This window comes from Diadema antillarum, unplaced genomic scaffold (assembly GCF_040938485.1).
Source record: "Diadema antillarum isolate AM-2024a unplaced genomic scaffold, OU_Dant_1.0 scf00000143, whole genome shotgun sequence".
Lineage (NCBI taxonomy): Eukaryota > Metazoa > Echinodermata > Echinoidea > Diadematoida > Diadematidae > Diadema > Diadema antillarum.
This window is the reverse complement of record NW_027271032.1, coordinates 263,779-284,087: the sequence shown is the minus strand read 5'-3', so window position 1 is coordinate 284,087 and position 20,309 is coordinate 263,779. Positions and strand designations below refer to the sequence as shown.

At 38.8% G+C, this 20,309-nt stretch overlaps 1 protein-coding gene across 1 annotated transcript in view; it reads left to right on the top strand.

The window, feature by feature from the left end:
• LOC139721404 (cystine/glutamate transporter-like) overlaps nucleotides 1-20,309 on the top strand; it is a 49,245-nt gene that overhangs the window by 19,937 nt on the left and 8,999 nt on the right. The window contains exons 3-4 of the mRNA XM_071632720.1: nucleotides 15,385-15,508; nucleotides 17,125-17,494. Of these exons, the coding sequence (XP_071488821.1) occupies nucleotides 15,385-15,508; nucleotides 17,125-17,494 (494 nt within the window). The remainder of the gene's footprint in view (nucleotides 1-15,384; nucleotides 15,509-17,124; nucleotides 17,495-20,309) is intronic.

The window sequence follows — 20,309 nt, the reverse complement described above, 5'->3', positions numbered from 1 at the left end:
ACACACACACACACACACATATATATATATATATATATATATATACACATACCATTTTTTTTTGGGGGGGGGGGGCGACATACGGTACAGTTGCAGTTTCCAAGCAAGCATGAGAGGGAAATATTTTAAAGAAAAGAATTTTTCAAATTGTGGTAAAAGGAAAAAAAAAAAGAATAACTTGCATGACTACAAGCATAAGCCATGATAGTATATTGCACACAGACACAGACACAGACACAGACACACAGACACACACACACACGCACACACACAAACAGACAATGAAATCATGTAGTAGTACTCATTACTGCATGTTGTTGGGGGTACTCTAATGTGTTCCACAACCAAGAGACAGGGGTAAAAAGGCAGGGTAGGGATATGAAAACATTGTGGAACAAAAAGATAAAGTCAGTTAAGAGATTAAAAATAGAATATGGGTGGAAAGAAAATTTGTATGTACCTGATACCACAAAAATGAGTTCCAAAAATGTATAAGTCCCTATTAATCACTATAAATCTAAATAGTATGAATCATGACAACGCAATGTAAGTTCTGGAAATACTACACAACCATTCCTGAAATAATCTAAATTGCAAAATTGCACGCAAAAATACAAATATACTTAAACTAATGTGACAATACAATTTATGCTTATTTAAACAAACAAAAAGTAATTATGGTAACGATCAATATACAAGATTGTGGAAACTGTGATATAATTCTGCCAAAATCTGTATGGGGGGGGGGGGGGTGCTACCTATTATTCAAAAGCCCTATGAAAGATAGGCTAGTTGATATCCTATATCTCTCGGTTCTAATTCTAAGCAAGGAGAGGAGCGATGCATTTCGAAGGGTACGACTACAATCACTAGCCCTGTACTCAGGCAGGTGGTGTCGATGTACCATCGATTTGAGAAGTGACTCTGATCTGAGAAAAAAAAAATCTGAGAAAAAAAGCTGGTCTTTCTTCAACCTTTCAGCCACTGAAGATTCTGTACTAATGGCGTATGGTTCACTGGAAGGTACAGTAATATAATTGCTCTAAATGATATTTATTAGCTCACTGTATGTTTATTTTTGTCTATGATATATTATAAGTTATGTTTATTTGAAAGCCTAAGAATAAGACTTATACAAAGAGAATAGTGTGTCACAGAGGTAATCCTGATATACATTGTTGACCTTTGACCTTTTTCAAATTACATAATTACAAATTCTATATGAAAACACAAAAAAAACATCGCAATGCCCCTGACACACTTTGCAGGATAAGGTAAACGAATGAGAAAAGAGTGTCGATCTTTGGCATCTGTTACAACGGGTTTCAAAGGGTTAAAATGGGCCACAAAACTTTGTGCATGCACAAAGTTGTTTTTTTTCTCGCCAAAAACGGATAGCTAGATCTGACCCTTATCCGATAGTTGTACATTTTTCCTGTATATGTATACTGTACTTTGTCGTTTTGCGTGCTTTTCCATCCGCTTGGCATCCTGCAGAGTCCGTTGCTGCAAGAGATGGAACGGATGGAACGGCTTTGTACAGCACATCAAACGCCTGCGTTTTCTGACATTCGATGTGCGTCTCATGCATCACCCATTATTGTTCCTCGTACGTTTTGTCCTGTGGGCATGCGGTTCATATTCATTTCTCATACGTTTGCGCACGTTCCACTGTCCTGTACACAATAGCCCCAGATGTGTTTTGTTCGGTCCCTAGACCGTGCATGTCCGCTCCTCCAAAACAAAACCTTTACACTTTGTCCATCGGATTGGCGATTTGAACAACGAGTGAGCAAAACATTGCCTGTTTCTTGTACACTGGGCCTATCTAGCAAAGTGGGACAGGAGCTTTAAAGCATAAGACTATTTGGCGTTTCAATGACTAATGGGTTAAGAGAAGAGCCACCTATAGGTCAGACTGCACTTCATTGTAAGTTCTAGTGTCCGGGTAGGTGAAAATCCTGAGAGCTCTTCTCTGAACTCGTTCAATGATAGAAGAGTGGTCACTTGTAATCTCTGAGCCCCAGACATGTGAATCAAAATCCATAGTTGGTCTGATGAACAGGTTGTAGATGGTGACCAGATCACTAGTAGTAACACCATTCCTGGGTAGGTTGGTGAGCAGATACAGTCTTCAAATTGAAGCATGGGTGATCACGCAACAAACGCTGTCTGATTAAAGATCGTACAAAACTCACGCGTTCGTTGTACACTATCTTATTCAAACCCATTTCGCACGGTGAAGGAACGGTGAATGATAATTAAAAAAAAAAAAAAAACGGTGACGGAAATTTCGACTTTTTGACTTTGCCGTAGATTCTATTTTCACGTTGTGAGCTTCCACATTGTTTCGTGCATGGCGTTTCATTTATGGACCTCCTAGGAGCGAACAGAAACTTGTTTTTGTGATGAATGTTTGAAACTACAGTTCCTAAAGTAACACGGCATTGACAACGGCAGGAAGCAACACTCGGATCGCTGTTTCATACTACCGGGCCGGTGATGGGTAAATCTTGCTTTCCAAACCACTGAAGACAAACTTAACAGCACCTTCGTGACTGTCAAAGCGTGAAAAGGTTAGAAAGCCATACAATATAGCTCACCCCATTTTTTGCTTGCCGTAATCCATACTATTGTGTGCTGCACCTATCTGCACTGTACAAAAAAATAATGATAAATACTGTAAAATTACAACGAATCTGACGGCAGCAGAGTCGCCAGAAAATTGGCTTTAAAAGTACAGGCTGTATGTATTGTAGCATACATTTTAGAACTGTAATTCGGATCACATAGGTCGCTATGTAGCCTGTACTAGCAGAAATATGCTGTTAAGCGTTTAACATATCATTTCTGTAGAAAAACATATATATGTTACATCCTGTTAAGCATGTAAGGTAGTGTAAATGGCTGACAAGGACGTGTTGCTTCTGAAAAGAAATTGGCGCGGAATTCGTGCACTGGAAAGCAGGCATGGCAATCACAACGAGAAACGAGACTGTGAATCAGCTTGCAGCTCCTGCCTGAAATTATCAGACATCATTGGCAACAAGGAATTCGTGGAGACAATTAAGAAAGCAGTAAGAAAGCTATTAGAGAGGAACTGCAGGAATTGAAGGTGAGGAATTGAGGTGAACGAATCTAAAATCGCCGCACTCGAGATCGAGAACGAAAAAAAGAAAAGAAAAATAAATCAAGATTCTTGAGAAACGTCTTGAAAGTCAAGCGGAAACACGACTAGACTTCAACAGAGAGTAAGAGTAAAGAAAGCTGAGCAACACTCGAGGAGGAACTGTCTACAATGATTGTTTGGAATCCCGGAAAACAAGGAAGAAAACACCAATGAAATCATGCTCCATTTGTCGAAGGAAGAGTTTGGCGTTGACTCTCACGTCGAAGACATTGACCGCAGCCACCGTATCGGACCCATGCAAAGGACGGATTCGACAACTGGAGTTTCAACATCAAATTTAACCCAAAGCGTCGCTTCAAAACCTACATCATGGGCTGCAATCGCATCGGACGGCAAACGCAGAAAGGAACGTCACCATCCGATCATCGTGAAGTTTGCGACTTATCGAGCGAGACAGACCATTACAGTGGTAGTGAGGTGCCGGGATATCCATCGCAGGAGACGACCGCATCCAACTACGAGATACTCGGGGAAGAGAGATCGTCACCAAAAGTAACTGCAGCCTGGTCACAAGTTGGTCGGATTTTCGTAGCTGATACTTGCAACAAATAGGAAATCTATCAGGAAAGTCATAAACAGCGTAGAAGAAGCAGGCAAACTGAGGTTAAGTACAATGAAAACTGCGCAAGCTCAACCTGACAGGTTCTATTTCGCTTATTATTTTTTTAGCTGATCCTTTTACACCATTGCCTGTATAGACATCTTTACATAGTTGCTGTTTCGAAAGTTGCTGTGTCTTTACATACAGTGTATATCGAGTGTGTGTGAGTGTTTGTGTGTGTGTGTGTGTGCTTTCCTGAAACCTGCGCATTTGATCGTCTCCCTTGTTTGACAATTTGTCTGTATATCTCATTTCACTATACCCTGTTGTGAAAAATCGGTCAAATTAAATCAAAAGGCTTTAATATGTACTATTGTAAAAGGTGGATGCACATCTCTTGTGCTGGAGCCCCAGACAGCCTCTGTAATGATCACTTTGAATATTTCGTAGAATGGCGTTTCCCAAAATGCATATTTGCTATGCTACCGTTCAGCAACACAGAAAATTGCGTAAATAAATCTATGTATCCTAAAGATGTAAGAAGGTTATCAAAATGTCACACATGTACTGATGAGCCCATTTCTCTATTTAAATTACGAATTATTGTCTGGAAAAGGCCTCACAATTTGCTCGTTTAGATATCATAAGTTTGTTGAAAAATATTGATGAAGGTGGTGTATTTTTGACTGAAAATGATGTGGATGTGTTTGCTTTCATTGAAACGAGACATGATAGTACTTTTATTAAGAATGCAATATCTGTTCCTCGATATGATATTGTTGGCAAAGACAGAGATCGAATGGGAGGTGTCGTCGCAATCTATGTGAAAAATAGTGTCGAGTTTCTGATCATTGATCACGATGTGTTCTCTCAATTAGAAGCTATTTGTATCAAATTATGCTCCGCTAAATCAAAACCAATACATGTATATTTTGCTGATTGGTATAGGCCATCGAAGGCCAAGTTCAACATTTCTGATTTGTACGAAAATATCAGTTTCTTGACAGATTTACCGCTGACATTATAGTTACGAGCAATGCTAAATTGCGATGCATTAGATAGAAAGTACAACTCTATTCGAGATAAATTTGCCAGTAAGAATAATGTGTATTCTATGGAGCATGGTTCATATAAGCAAGCGAACCGACAAGAATTACAAACAAATAAGTAACTTTGATAGATCATATTGTAACAAAAAAATAATCTAAAGTCAGTTGGTACATGCTGATAACACACTGAGTTATACATGACATGGAAAAGTGAATTGTTTAAATTTGATCCCCTTTTATATAATATTGAAATATTAACAAAACTGATGTGAACAGCTTTAAACACAATCTAATAAATCAACCATGGTAGACTGTGAAAGATTGCTCCGGCTTAGATGATGCGGTGTGTAAATGGGAAGAGTTGTTGATGGAGATAGTAAATAAGCACACACCCATGAGAGGAAAACGAGTGAGAAACCAAAGTTGCACTTGGAAGAATTCATAAACTTATAAGAGAACGAGATAAATCAAAGAAGAGAGCTTGGAAAGAGAAAGACAGTTAGGTAATGAGTAATTATAGGAAATTAAGTAATAAAGTAACAGCAGAGAAAATAAAATTGAAGAAAAGTTATTATGTAAAAACACAAACCAGAAATGAAAACAAAAATCCAGCACAGGCATGGAAAACATTGAAAGGGTTATTACCCAGTAAGAAATTTTCTAACATATTGCCCCATTGATACAATGAACAGTTTCCAAATGCATTAAATTCCTTCTTTTCTGAAACTAGTCAAATTTATCTGAATTGATCCCACATGACACTCATAACAATGTTTTTGAGAGTGAAGATAATGTAATTTCAAAATGAGTTTGAGTTAATTACAGTTTTAAAGTTTTAACTGAATTGAAGAAATGTAACAAAAAACACACACGAGAAGTCAAGTGGTCTTGATGGGATATCATCTATAATTCCTAAATTGTTGGCTGTAGATATTACACCAATTCTCACGTATCTAATCAACAGGTCAATTTCTGGAAAAAGTTGTGCCTTCTCGATGGAAAGTAGCAAAGTTACTTCCGTTGTTTAAAAGGGCAATAGAAATCTACCAGATAATATTACAGCGGTGTTGCCTGTAGTTCTTTATGTACTGGAACGTGTTGTGCACAGGCAATTGTATGACTACGTAAAATGCAATATGTATAGGCAGGGGGAACAGTCAGCATTTAGACGACAACACTCCACACCTATGTCATTGGCTAAGGTCACGGGTGATTGGCTCAATGCAATGGACATTGTCCAGTCAAAATATGTTTTCATCAAACACTATTGCAGTCGGAATTCCACTGCAGTTCAACTCGTCATGGTCTCCTAAACACAAACAAACAAACAAACAAACAAACAAACAACAAACGAATAGACACAATATTTAGATCCGAATGTGTACGCACGAAAACTTTATCAAGTTAATCAAATGAAGTATTTAGGTATCACAGTTAATGCTGAGTCGAATCGGAATATCATGTTGATAATGTTTATAAGAAAGTGCGTACATGATTATGTACACAATTATATATATATATATATATATATATATATACGTATATATTTACGAGGGATCAAAAATGTAATCAATGAACAAAACGTGAGATTGATATACAATTCTTTCATTTTACCACATTAGCTCGATTACGCACATAAATAAGGGACTCTGGTAAAGACAAACAAATTCAACAACATCAAGATAGAGCAGGGCGAATCAATTTGAAGATTAAATAATATTCTCATGTATCAAACCACACACTACATTCTTAAGTGGGATGCTATTGTTTTTAAATGTATCCAATATTTGCTCCAATTATAGTCTATAAGCTCTGAATAAAATGGCTCCATCTTATCTGACTGAATGTTTTGCTCATAAAGAAAATGTATATCATTGGGTTTTGAGTATCCCAAGCATCCCAAGACCAAGGAGTAATTATTGCAAAAGAATCAGGGGCAGTAAGGCTTTTAATACATTTTCTCTGATCATCAAAAGGCATCCACTTTTAATGCTTATAAGGGATTCATGAAGGAGAATGTGTTTTTCAAGTATGTAAATTACAGGAATGTGACAAAAAAATTTTAGTGCACTATTTTTCAAAATATGGTTTGTGGGAGAAAATGTATACAGCGTGTAGCTTGACTTGTGTTTGTGTGTGCGTGTGTGTGCATGTCCGTGGGCGTGAATCTATTATCAATTCGTTTTTAACACTTTTGTTTGCTTTGTTTTGGGTTCGTCTGTATATGCCGTATTATGTATCAAATTGATTCACTTACAGTGCTAACTGGACCCTCCTATGAAACAGCGGTGTCATGATGGCTATTCGCTGAGTGAGGTATCCAGCCATTACCATGTGCGAAAACATTATTTACATGATTGCTTTTACTTTGACGGGAATGAATACCTTCCTTCCTATTTATACCTGCTCATCTCATTTGAGATGGTTCTGAAAGAAGACCCCAAGAAACTTAAGGGAATTACGACTTCTATAGCGTGGTAGATTTGATGTTGAGACTGGTTGGTGACTAGGGTTGTCGATGAAACGAGATCTGCATAGCCTTGCACTTTGCAGCATTCGGAACAACATCGTTGTTTTCACACCTTCGTATAATACCAATTACCTTAGGAGTCAATATGTGTGACAGCAGCTCAGAACGTGTTTTCCTCAAAACCTCCATAATGGCCAAGTCATCCATATACTTCTATCGATGTCCACAGTTATATCATTGACAAGGACCACACAAACAGGATCGGTCCAAGGCGAGTACCTTGTGGCACCCCACAGGTAACGGTTTGTACCTGAGAGGCTTTTCCATGATACTGTACAACAGACTGCGTTCTGTTAATGGAGAGGAAACTGCGGATGGAGGGAAGAGTGAAGTGGTCAACATCTAAGTCGATCAGCTTGTTGATGACGATGGTGTGGTTGACATGGTAAAGGGCCTTCGTAAAGTCTATGGTGGAAAGGTTAGCAAATGTTCCACACTTGGTGAGCCAACGATGGATAACGTAAAGTATAGGCTCACCAAGCATGCCAAGTACAATGATCCATGAAGATTACCAAACTGACGGCGGTCATCAACTACTGACCGACGGATGGTACTCATGATCCAGTCTGCAGGGAAACCCTCCAAGATACGAGCTAATGTGGGGGTTATCGAGATTGGCTAGAGTTGGCTGTGACTTTGTAACAGAGTCAGTTTTAGGAATGGCACAGATAGACGCAGCTTCCAAAATTAATATCAGGAAGAGAGCCTTTGGCTCACGCAAGAGATCGAAAAGTGTTGTTAAAGGCTCAGACAGTTCGAACGCAAATTCCTTCAGGAGGCGAGATGGCGGATCGTTGGGATGACAAGCCTTGGAACAAAAAAAAAGAACAAACATTCTTGCACACCTCCTGTCGATTGATGGAAGGAAGTAGCGACGAAGCTATAGCTGGTAAGAAAAGCTGACAAAGCAGTCAAGCCGAGCGGGGACAATGACGAACAGATGACAGCTGCAAAATGCGAGTTCAGTTCATTGGCAATATCTAGATCTGATTTAACATCGATCAGATCGGAAACTAAGCTGCCTCTTGCGGATTCAAGACCATTGACAATGGATTTTCATTGGTAAAGTCTAGATCTGATTTAAAATCGATCAGATTGGAAACTAAACTGCCTCTTGCGGATTCAAGACCATTGACAATGGATTTTCATGGGCGTCACCAGGGGGGGTGCGTTGGGTGCGAACGCACCCCCCTTCAGATCCTAAAAAAAGAAAAAAAAAAAGAAGAAAAAAAAAAGAATAAATCAGTCTGCGAGCGACCTCAACGGCGGACGCTAAATAATTACTCTTTTCTAATTTTGTTTATATTTTGCACCAGGGACACACACACACACACACACACACACACACACACACACACACACACAAATCAATTCGCACCCCTGTTTCTGGCAGCACTGATTTTGTACATATCTATTAGTATTCTACAGTGTTTACTATTTATCGACCGTACTGTAAATCCGTACGATACGGAGCTCTTATACACGTTTGCCCCATCCCACATAATCATAATATCCGCGATGAAAAGATTTTCTTGCTTTTTTTTAGAATTCAAGAAATCTGTCCAATTATTTCACCCAAAAGCAGTGGCGTAACTACGGAGCGGGGGAGGGGGGGGGGGAGGGGGGAGGGGGTGCGCCCCCCTCCCAATCCGCTGGTAAAAAAAAAAAGACTTACCGAAATAGTATTCCTCAAGTGTTAGTAAACTGCTTTTGAATGAAAGGGTGATCAAGAAATAAGATATTTTTCTATGATTTCTTTTAACCATAATTAGATAGGTATATAGTGTGAAACATTGTTGAAAAAGCCCGGACCCGACAAAAGATTGTGATTCAGCGTGATTCCTGGTTGGCATTCTGCATATAAGCAGGATGTGCGCAGTGTACTCAGTACATCCGAACGAAGAGTCGCTACAATGTTGCGCAATGTGATGTAGAATGTACACCTTTGTACCTTACGCTTCGTTATATCAAAGCTAGATCATTGATTTTGCAGTGTTGCTTTACAAACTAGTCTATGTAAAAATGTCTTGCATTGCCAATAAAAAGACTTGACCTGGGCTAATTCCTAACTTTTCCATGTACATATACGACACACACACAAACAAACACGCACAATTAGTCTAGGGGATGCTCTAAAGTGCAGATTTTGGACATCCTTTCCCCGCTTGGTCACTTCGACGCCACCTCGCTGGTCATATACCTCCCCTGGCCAGTCATGAACATAAACCCACACCCTTGACTACCAGTGGCGGATCCAGGGAGATGGGCGCACCGGGCGCACCGGGCGCACCGGGCGTCCCCCCCCCCCCCCCCTCCCCCTTTAATTTCCAAAGCGAAAAAAAAAATAATATAGCTTCAAACGGCAGTTTTTGGACAGTATAAAATGTCAAAATTTTCAAGCTCGCTCGCTCCTCTCGCTCGCATTTAGTCGTAATGCCATTCTCCTGAAGTTGCTGCCAGTAATTGCCGGCAGTTGCACCTGGTGCGCGCCCCCCCCCTTAATTTCCAAAGCAAAAAAAAAATAAATAAAAATAAAAAAATAGCTACAAACGGCAATTTGAGGACTGTAAAATGTCAAAATTTTCAAGCTCGCTCGCTCCGTTCGCTCGCATTAATCTTTATGCCATTCTTCTGATGTTGCTGCCAGTAATTGCCTGCAGTTGCGCCCGGTGCGCCCCCCTTAATTACCAAAGCGATAAAATATGGCTAAGAACGGCAGTTTTTGGACTGTAAAATGTAAAATTTTCAAGCTCGCTCTCTTCGCTCGCTCGCATTTAATCGTTATGCAATTCACCTGATGTTGCTGCCAGTAATTGCCAGCAGTTCCGCCCGGTGCCCCTCCCCCCTTAATTTCCAAAGCGAAAAACATATAATGGCTAAGAAAAGAACGGCAGTTTTTGGACTGTAAAATGTGATATTTTCAAGTTCGCTCGTTCCGCTCGCTCGAATGTAATCATTATGCTCTCCTGATATTGCTGCCAGTATTTGCCAGCAGTTGCGCCCGATGCGCCCCCTTAAATTCTAAAGCGAAGAAATATAGCTACAAACGGCAGTTTGTTTGTTTTTTACTGTAAAATGTCAAAATTTTCAAGCTCGCTCGCTCGCTCGCATTTAATTGTTAATTGACGCAATAATTCTCCTGATGTTGCTGCCAGTAATTGCCGGCAGTTGCGCCCGGTGCGCCCCCCCCCCCCCCCACCTCCTTTATTTCCAAAGCGAAAAAATATGGCTCCAAATTGCAGTTTTGGGACTGTAAAATGTCAAAATTTTCAAGCTCGCTCTCTTCGCTCGCTCGCATTTAATTGTTATGCCATTCACCTGATGTTGCTGCCAGTAATTACCATGCAGCAGTAAGATGCGCCCGGTACGCCCCCTTAATTTCCAAAGCAAAAAAATACGGCTACAAAAGGCAGTTTTTGGACTGTAAAGTGTCAAAATTTTCAAGCTCTCTCGCTCGCTCGCTCGCATTTAATGCAATTCTCCTGATGTTGCTGCCAGTAATTACCGGCAGTTGCGCCCGTTGCGCCCCACCCCTCCTTTATTTCCAAAGCGAAAAAATATGGCTACAAACGGCAGTTTTTGGACTGTAAAATGTCAAAATTTCCAAGCTCGCTCTCTTTGCTCGCTCGCATTTGAATATTATGCAAATTACCTGATGTTGCTGCCAGTAATTGCCAGCAGTTGCGCCCGGTGCGCCCCCTTAATTTACAAAGCAAAAAAAAATATGGCTACCAACGGCAGTTTTTGGACTGTAAAATGTCAAAATTTTCAAGCTCGCTCTCTTCGCTCGCTCGCATTTAATTGTTATGCCATTCACCTGATGTTGCTGCCAGTAATTGCCAGCAGTTGCGCCCGGTGCGCCCCCCCCCCTTAATTTCCAAAGCAAAAAAAAATATATGGCTATCGCTACAAACGGCAGTTTTTGGACTGTAAAATGTCAAAAATTTTCAAGCTCGCTCGCTCGCTCGCTCGCATTTAATTGTTATGCAATTCTCCTGATGTTGCTGCCAGTAATTACCGGCAGTTGCACCCGTTGCGCCCCACCCCTCCTTTATTTCCAAAGCGAAAAAATATGGCCTCAAACGGCAGTTTTTGGACTGTAAAATGTCAAACTTTCCAAGCTCGCTCTCTTTGCTCGCTCGCATTTGATTATTATGCCATTCACCTGATGTTGCTGCCAGTAATTGCCAGCAGTTGCGCCCGGTGCGCCCCCCTTAATTTCCAAAGCAAAAAAATATGGCTACAAACGGCAGTTTTTGGACTGTAAAATGTCAAAATTTTCAAGCTCGCTCGCTCCGCTCGCTCGCATGTAGTCGTGATGCCATTCCCCTGATATCGCTGCGAGTAATTTGTCGTTTCACATCGTCATTCCATAATCCATTCATAAGGGGTACAACCCTCTCCGGCACTTCCACACCGTCCCCCCCCACCCTTGCTCGCTCCCTCGCATACTATCCCCCCACCCCCCCCCCCCCCACAAGATGAAATCCTAGCTACCGGCGCGCCGGTGCCCTTTCCCCGCTTGGTTTCCCTCAAAAAACAGTAAAAGTCTAGGGATTGAGAGCTTCCTATATTCCAAATGTCTGTCCAAAAAATCTCGTAAACATTTAGTGTCAAAACGCACCCCCCTTGAAAAAAAGCTGGTGACGCCCCTGATTTTTTTTTATGCCAGGTTCAGATTTCCTCAGGTAATCAATTTTGCGACTGTAGAATGACACCTTTGCTTCGTTAATAAGCCTTTGTATATGGTTTCTCACCTGTTTCAAGTCTGCACGTCCACTATGCCACTATGCCATTTCGAAAGCTGGAATCACAACGATTGATTGCTTTGCGAATTCCGTCATTCATCCATGGCTGATCATCAAACCTACGCTTAACAGTAACAAGTCCAAAATAAATTGTCTGAATTTCATGTTGATTAAGTCGGTAAGCTCAGAGGTAATGGTATTGGCATCGTGAGCTAAATGAGAGGACCAGCCCATCTTTTGTACCCATTGGCCGAATGTTCTGATGAGAGAATCGCGAAAGGGGCGTTAGGGTGTCTTAAAGATTTCCGGAGGGGCGGCATGAGACAAGGCTAAACACCGACGACGTTATGATCACTAGAAGCTTAATTTTTTTAAAGGACAGTTTAAAGATAATGTTTATATCTTTAGTATCTTTTGATACATAAATGAATGTTAACATTTACACCTTAGGTCCCTAGCGTCTCGAAATAGTAACTCTACGGTTATTATCGTAATATTTCATTGTAAGATATTTTCTTATATTATAGGTTTTCCCGGCCAATTTCGCACTTTTGTCAGTCCATTTGATAAAAGGTTCATCCAATTTAGCGAAAATCCTCGTCACTGCACATTCTGTCATTCAAAATTGCAACTTGTTCGTCCAATTTAGCATTTCGGTCGATGAAATTCGCTCATTTGCCTTTCGAATTCGTAAAACGGGCATTCAAATTGGCACGTGCTCTTCAGTCATTCACATTCGCCAGCACTGGCGGAAAATGGTATTTCAGTCATTCAATTTCGCGTATGGGCAGTCAAATTCCAAACATGTTCATTCAAATTGGCGTAATGTTATTTCTATTTTGAAAAGGTGAGAACCGTGATTTATATGTATTCAAAATAATGTGAATTTTTGTTTCATCCACACACTGTTAAGTATAAAGTAAAGGTATCTTTTGTTTGTTGTTCTGTTTGTTGTTCTTTCATACATGTTATTTATCAGAACTATACATGCCATGCTTGCACCAATACCATAGATTCACTTCACTTTCTTATGTCCAGTCATGGCAGCACGAGTTAGATACAGGCATATCTCTCAAGAAGACAGGGAAAGAATCATAGAAGCATTTGAGGGTAATAACCTTGACAAATTGATGGCTAAGGCTGATCCAAGAACTTTTATTTATTCCTAATGATAATTAATGCAATCTAGCACCCACCAAATGAAAATAATGAAACATGAAGATGAAAGAAATAATCACGATGTAAATTGAAACCTCCTTCTCCCAATTATTGACAAAACAAACTTAAGATCAATGTATCTGTGAATGAAATAATGCTATCGAACATTATAAACACATACACATATCTTTAAAGTACTGTTGCAAAGGTGATATCAGAATAAAAGCATAAACGTGTCTGCTAAATTGACTGCAGTATATGCGAAATTGAATGCCCAAGAATGAATTCGAATGAACGAGCGCAGCGTTATACGTGATCACGTGACTATATCGTGCTAAATTGAATGAACTATTTGCAAAATGGTGCTTGTCTTACGAATTTGAACTGAAAAATTGCTGATTCGAATGATGTGAAAGGTAATTTGAATGCTCCAAAATGAATTTGATTGAAAAGCTTATAAAATTGAAATACCGAACATGCCGTCTAGGCCAAATTGTGCTAAATTGAATGCAGCAATTAGGAATTGGACTGAAAAAAGTGCGAAATTGGCAGGGAAAACCTATAATATACGAAAGTCCACATGCGTACTTTTTCAGAGCAACATCATCACAGCACAACGCACAATTTATTTCACAGCACGTCCTATTCATGACCTCTGTTCACTCAGTATGTGGCAAGATTCATAAAGTACCTTATGATAGTTTATTTGTTTCTTATTGCAACATTTAAGTAAAGTCATATATCTAGTAAAAGCTATACCTATGAATATGGTTCCAAATTGCATTCCAAATATTTTCAGTAAACTTTACTGTATAAAGTGTTCCCATACTAGTGTACATTCAACATGAAATTGCTTTATATCTTTAAACCTCTTTCTTATATCTAAAAAAAAAATCATGTTGATTTTCAAGTACGTATAATTTATATAGGCAACCATGCCGAAACTTCATCAGTTCTTACATAACTCTATTTTTATAATTTCTCTGTATATAAATGTATTTTTGTCGATTTTTTTTTGGTGATTATGTAATTGTACTTGTCGAGTGTGTTTTTTACTATGTAAGATGTATTTACATGTTTTTCTGTATTGTCCTTTGTCTTTGCCTTGTACCTCCTGTTCAATCCAGGAGACAACCTAGGCTTATCATGTAACATTGCTTATTGATATAGTAAGAATGTTGAACAACACACTGGAATGGGAAAACAATATGGAACTGAACTAAGCTCAAGGTCCAATCCGGTTGGCCTCAACGTTTGATCTTTAATGTCGCAGAGCGAAACATTTACAGAGAGGATATCTACGTGTACTTAAGGAAGTGAGTGGTCTTCCTATTCAACTAGTTTTCCGAACTGCGCGTATAATGTTGACTAGTATACACGCCTCTTTGTTGCGTTACAGTATCTAGTTTGAGAGACCGAGAAGAAACCGACAAAATTGCGCTCACCCGCCAGCTTAGGACACCATGGGATCTTATTTGCAACGGTAAGAGTTTTCATTTCCATCCTTATCACTCTTGAGATGTATACTGCTCGATTATTATAACGATATTGTGCAACACAGTCTAATGCTTCCAATAAAGTCATTTCATAACATATTTCTTTTTCTATATAATGCTGATAATTCTATACCTTTTTTAAAAATTTTACATTCTTTATGAGCTACAAATAATAAGCTGAAGTTATGAAATGACGAAAGTTATTGAATATGAATATTTCATGTTTCATTTTTATTGTCACCATTTTTTATCACTAATGTCATGTATTGTCGTTTATTTGACCAAGAAAAAAAAAACATACCATGCCTTTAATAAAACAGAAAGGATAATAAAACAGTACACATTATATTGGAACAGGACAACAAGGAAGGAAAATGCTCCACAGTGCTGGTCTGGGCTTTTCAAAAGCAATGTGACTTGCTGCTGCTCCGAATCATGTCAGCCCAATATGTAGCATTGAGAATCAATCAAAGCACATACAATTAAGCCCTTAACACAAAAGGTATCAATATGAAAGTCATCTGCCTTTGAATACAGAAAACTGAATAAATTGTTATATTTATTATATATATAGTTATAATAAATAAAGAAAATGAATCCACATAATATAAACATCTTAAAGCAGCAACCATATCAAGTCCGATATTCTTACCTTGGAAGCTTTCGCTGTAGTGTCGAAGACAACGTCCATGTCGTTGACGATGACGAGCCGTGTGAGAGCAATTCGGACGCTGATGGTGGAGACAAAGTTGCTATTCCTAGACATCTTGGATTGTTTGGGTGCGTCTGGCACTTGGTAAGTTATGTTGTGCCGTTTTTTAAATGAAGGAAGGAATCCCACATACTCTTCTCAGGTTCACAAAATTCACAAAGCGTGTGTGCGTAATATTATGTATGATTTGTTTTTGTGTTATTGTCTTTTCCCTGTCCTTTCCCTTTTTTCAGAAAATTTATTTGTTATAGACTTGTTTACCCATTACCACTAGCTATTGCTCTGGTGGGGACTGTATTTTACAAGCCATGCTTTCAGCAGTTCCCTCCATTTCCAACAACATTTCTTTGATACAATTAATTCGCACTTAGAATATTATGATTCTTTTATCTTAACAAAACTATGTTTTCCTTGTCAGAAAACAATGAGCTGCATTGATTTCGTATGTAGTTGAAAATCTTATACTGTACTTTATACTTTTATTGGAAAGGAATCAACTGATGTGAAAAAAAGTTAAATGAACAACTTAAACGTGAATGTTGGAGCACTTTAAAAGTATCTGCAAGTACTATGAAAATGAGTTTTATAAAAGGAATGAGGTAACGGCTATCACTTTCTTATCAGATTATAATAATGTTTCAGGGATTGTATAGTATTGGTCGAGAATTAACTTCAGGTTTTTATCATTTTTTTTATGTGAGATAGTGAGAATTCTCTTATGAAATATGAAAGAGCATGTAATTCCATGAGGATTTCAATGTTTATTTGAGGAAAATTGATTTCGAAATGGTTGAAATATCCAATAGAGTGATCCTAATAAAGTGTGGGACTAACATTTTATTACGATCGTTTTGTTTTACTTTGTTTTTAGATGTTTCAGCTATTCCAAACCCGATTTGATGTTTGAAAATAGGTGTGAACACATTTACACCACAGTAGCATCAGATGGTGTGGTCTCCTATGGACACTGGGCGGGTGTTACACCATTGACATTAACACCAGCAATGTTAAATCAACACCATGCGGTGTCATTGTTGAATTAATTACACCAGCGCAATGTTAATCACCAGCTACAGTGTCATATTAACACCAAAAAGCGCCAGGTGAACTCTTTTCAACACTACCACAACATACTTTTTACACTTGTGGGTGTGGTCCTCTATTGACACTTCTTGATCGGTGTCAGATTTAACACCCATGGAGTTACATCTAACACCGATGTTTACGCAGTACATATAAACCGCGTGCAAATGATTGTCAGCAGGTGCGAGTTCGTGGAGTAAACACTCATCGCTTTCGGGGTTTCTTTTTCTCGCAATAATTGCAGAGCAACATGGTTTGACAATATAAAGCAACGTTAATCAATATAACAGCGATAGCTGTAAGATGAAAACAATCATTTACGCATTAAGGGATGCTGATTACACTACCGTCCTTGCACGTGCATACACTGTACAATAGAATAAACATTATCAATTAACGCAGTACAAGACATATTCAAATCGCGAAACAAAAATCACAAGAATTTGGTCGATTTTTGTTTTTCGTTTTGATAAATATCATTTCATGTGGAATATGATGTGAGATTATTAACATGTTGTGTGTCAGGGTATGTGTGTGTGTGTTTATTGGTGTGTGTGTGTGTGTGTGTGTGTGTCCGCTTTTTCTAATTGTAACAGTTTCATTTTTTTTTCATACAGATTGGAACAATTATCGGAACGGGTATTTTCATCTCTCCAACGGGCGTCCTCCGGGGTGCCGGTGGGTCCGTTGGAGTGTCGTTCCTGCTGTGGATAGCCTGTGCTGTGATCAACGTTTGTGGCGCCCTGACCGTGGCGGAACTCTCAGTGGTCATGAAGAAATCAGGGGGTGACTTCACGTTTATCCTCCAGTCATGGGGCCCCCTGGTGGCCTTCGTCCGACTCTGGGTGATGGTATTTCTCATTTCTCCAGCAGCAACGATCTTACAGGCCTTGGTCATATCCAAGTACATCCTCACCCCATTCTTTCAGAACAGTCTGACCGGCGCACCAGCATCATCCATCCGCCTCCTCAGCGCCTGTTGGATTTGTGAGTATTTCATTTGTCTTTACAGGGATGGTATAGTTTTGGTTGGGACTTGGCTTCAGATTTCTATCTTCTTCTTTTTTTGAGTGATAAAAGGAAAGCTCTAATGAAATATGAACAATAGAATGTAAAACCAAGAAGAATTCAGCGTTTATTTGATGGAAATTGATATTGAAATGGCTGAGATATTCAAAGCAAAGCGATCCTAATAAAAGGTGGAACCAACCTGTTATGAAGATCGCTCTGTTTTACTTTGTTTATTAGTATCTCAGCCATATCAAGTCCGATTTTCATCAAATGAACTTCTGAATTCCTCTTAGAATGGTATGATCTGTAGCATTTCATAAGTGGTATCTTAGTATCTCGCCAAAAGTTAAAAGCTCAATCTTCATCCCCACCGATACAGTACTATCCCTTTAAAGTATCTGCGAGTATGTACGACATTGTGAAGTTTTGAAGATAGCATAATTATCACCTAAATTACTTATTAAAGGGGCCAAACCACGACAGAGATTAAACCATAAGCTCAAATTGCTCTCCTAGCATATACGGCTGAATGAAAGAGATTCAATTTAAGCCGTATACATAAGTTCTATTGTGACGTTGATGCACATCAAAATGAATCGAGGCACTTGGGACTACTCACTATTAAAGGGAAAGGACTGTTATTTCTTGCTTTATTCTATGCTTAATTCTAGGGTTCATTGGACATGTTGAATAGGAATAATATCATTGTTGATTCATTCTAAGAGCGTGTGGTCTCTACAGAGGTAGCTATATAAACACTAAACAAAAAATAAAGTTCCCCCTAAAACAAATCGCTGTAATTTCTAAAATCAGGAACCCTTGAGGAAATCTAAACAGAGGGGCAAATAGCTGCACTTCCAAGCTACCTTTCATGGGCAATTCAGTGGTCACGCTTCAGAGAGCACGCCCTGAAGGCAAAATGGTCACTTCTTGAAGTTCACAAGCCCTATTTGGTAACTTTGAATCTATATCGGAACAGATTTCAATTTTCCAGAATAACAAGGCATGCGACGTACAATGTAAGTGCTTCCTATCATACACTATGACTTGTGGGAAAAATTTCATGGTTGAGTGATCACGGGGTAAAAATTGCCAAAATGGCAGTATGGTCATTTTTCCCTTGGTACATTATTTGTTCCAACGGATGGAATTTATTTTTAATCAAACTTGGAAAACTAACAACGACTTTTGCACACAATAGTCGTCAATTCCGGGTTGGATGAGCACATAACAAGACAAACAAAAATCATATTGAAATTATGCAGTAAGTGGTGTTTTGATTTTGTGCACTTGCATCAACTGAATGACATTATTTTTTTTTTCATTGTCTTTAGAACCGATGTGCATGTACAGTGATCCTGTGGCATTTCTCTAGTGTCACGCTTCAATGAGCACGTAGAGTTGGAAAACCATTTTACCCTAGAAATGGACCGAATTCAGTTCCTATGTTGTGTAGATTTCAAAAGAAATTGTAAGGATTTGAAACTGCCACTATTATAGGAACGGTTTGGTGGTAAATTCTTGCTTCTTGGTGACCTCAAATCATAGGCCTATCTAGTAACTCATTGCGGCATGAACACACGCTGTCAATACAATAAGTACTAAATTTCAACATCAGTTTTCATCATTATTAAATGCTCTCGCAATACTAGGGAAGCAGATGTTTGATATAGCGTCGACCCCTATATGACTGAATGACCTCAGAAAATAAATCCAATCGAAAATTTCATTGAAATTGATATTTCAAGTTTGTAGTCAGATGTCCTTACGTCAGTCAGTTATTTCTTTTCATTCTATACCTTGTAAAACGCCTTTTTCATTCACAAATCAAAATAATAAATTTTTCAAAAAAGGAAAAACGTCTTGTTCTTGCATCACTGAAAGCAAATTTAATGTCAATTTCGTGTGAGATAGATTAGTCTTGATGAAGTTTTAAACGAATTGAATTCGTAAGGCTCAAATAATTCATATTGTTTATGAACAAGTTTACTATAGGTAATGTGGGAATGCAGATATTAACCAATGTTCATTATGTTATCACAAAGAAAGTCTACAAATATTTAGACATATTGCTTATACAGAAGAAACCTGATTATGTTCATGTCATATGTGTTGAATGTGTTAAATATCGTCCAAGATCCGGGCATGTTTTCTTTTGTCACTCATGTATAAAAGTGTGGACATTATATCAAACATGCCTACGTTACTGTCAGACCATATTTTCAACGACGGAGGGCATTGAAATTTAACAGAAGTGAAATTTGGCACCTTTTTACTGTTTGATTATGCTCATTTTTACCACGAGTTAGTGCATGACTTCAGGACGTCACCGAGAATCGAGATTTTAACACCAAATCAATATCCAGCTGCAAGGTTCCAAGGATTTAATTTGCTTAATTGCTCATCTCTGTCCTCGCTGAAGCGTTAGACATTGGGATTTTTATCCAAATAAGATCAGAATAGAAGAACGCTTCAATAAAGGAAATGCCATACGAATACTTATGCACTTACATACCTACACTTGACTTACACACTTGCTATAAACGCAGTGATAATAATGTCATTGAGTTGATTTTCAGTGCACGGAATTAAAGCAATACATTTACTGCACAATATCAATGTGCTTTCTTTTTTTAATAATGTGCTCATTCAACCATGAATTGACACATATTGTGTGCAAACATCGTAATTAGCTTTCCAAGACATGAATTCGACCTCTTAAGATAAAATTTACCATGGGAAACATGTCAAAACGCAGTATTAGCAGTTTTTACCCCGTGGTCACCCAACC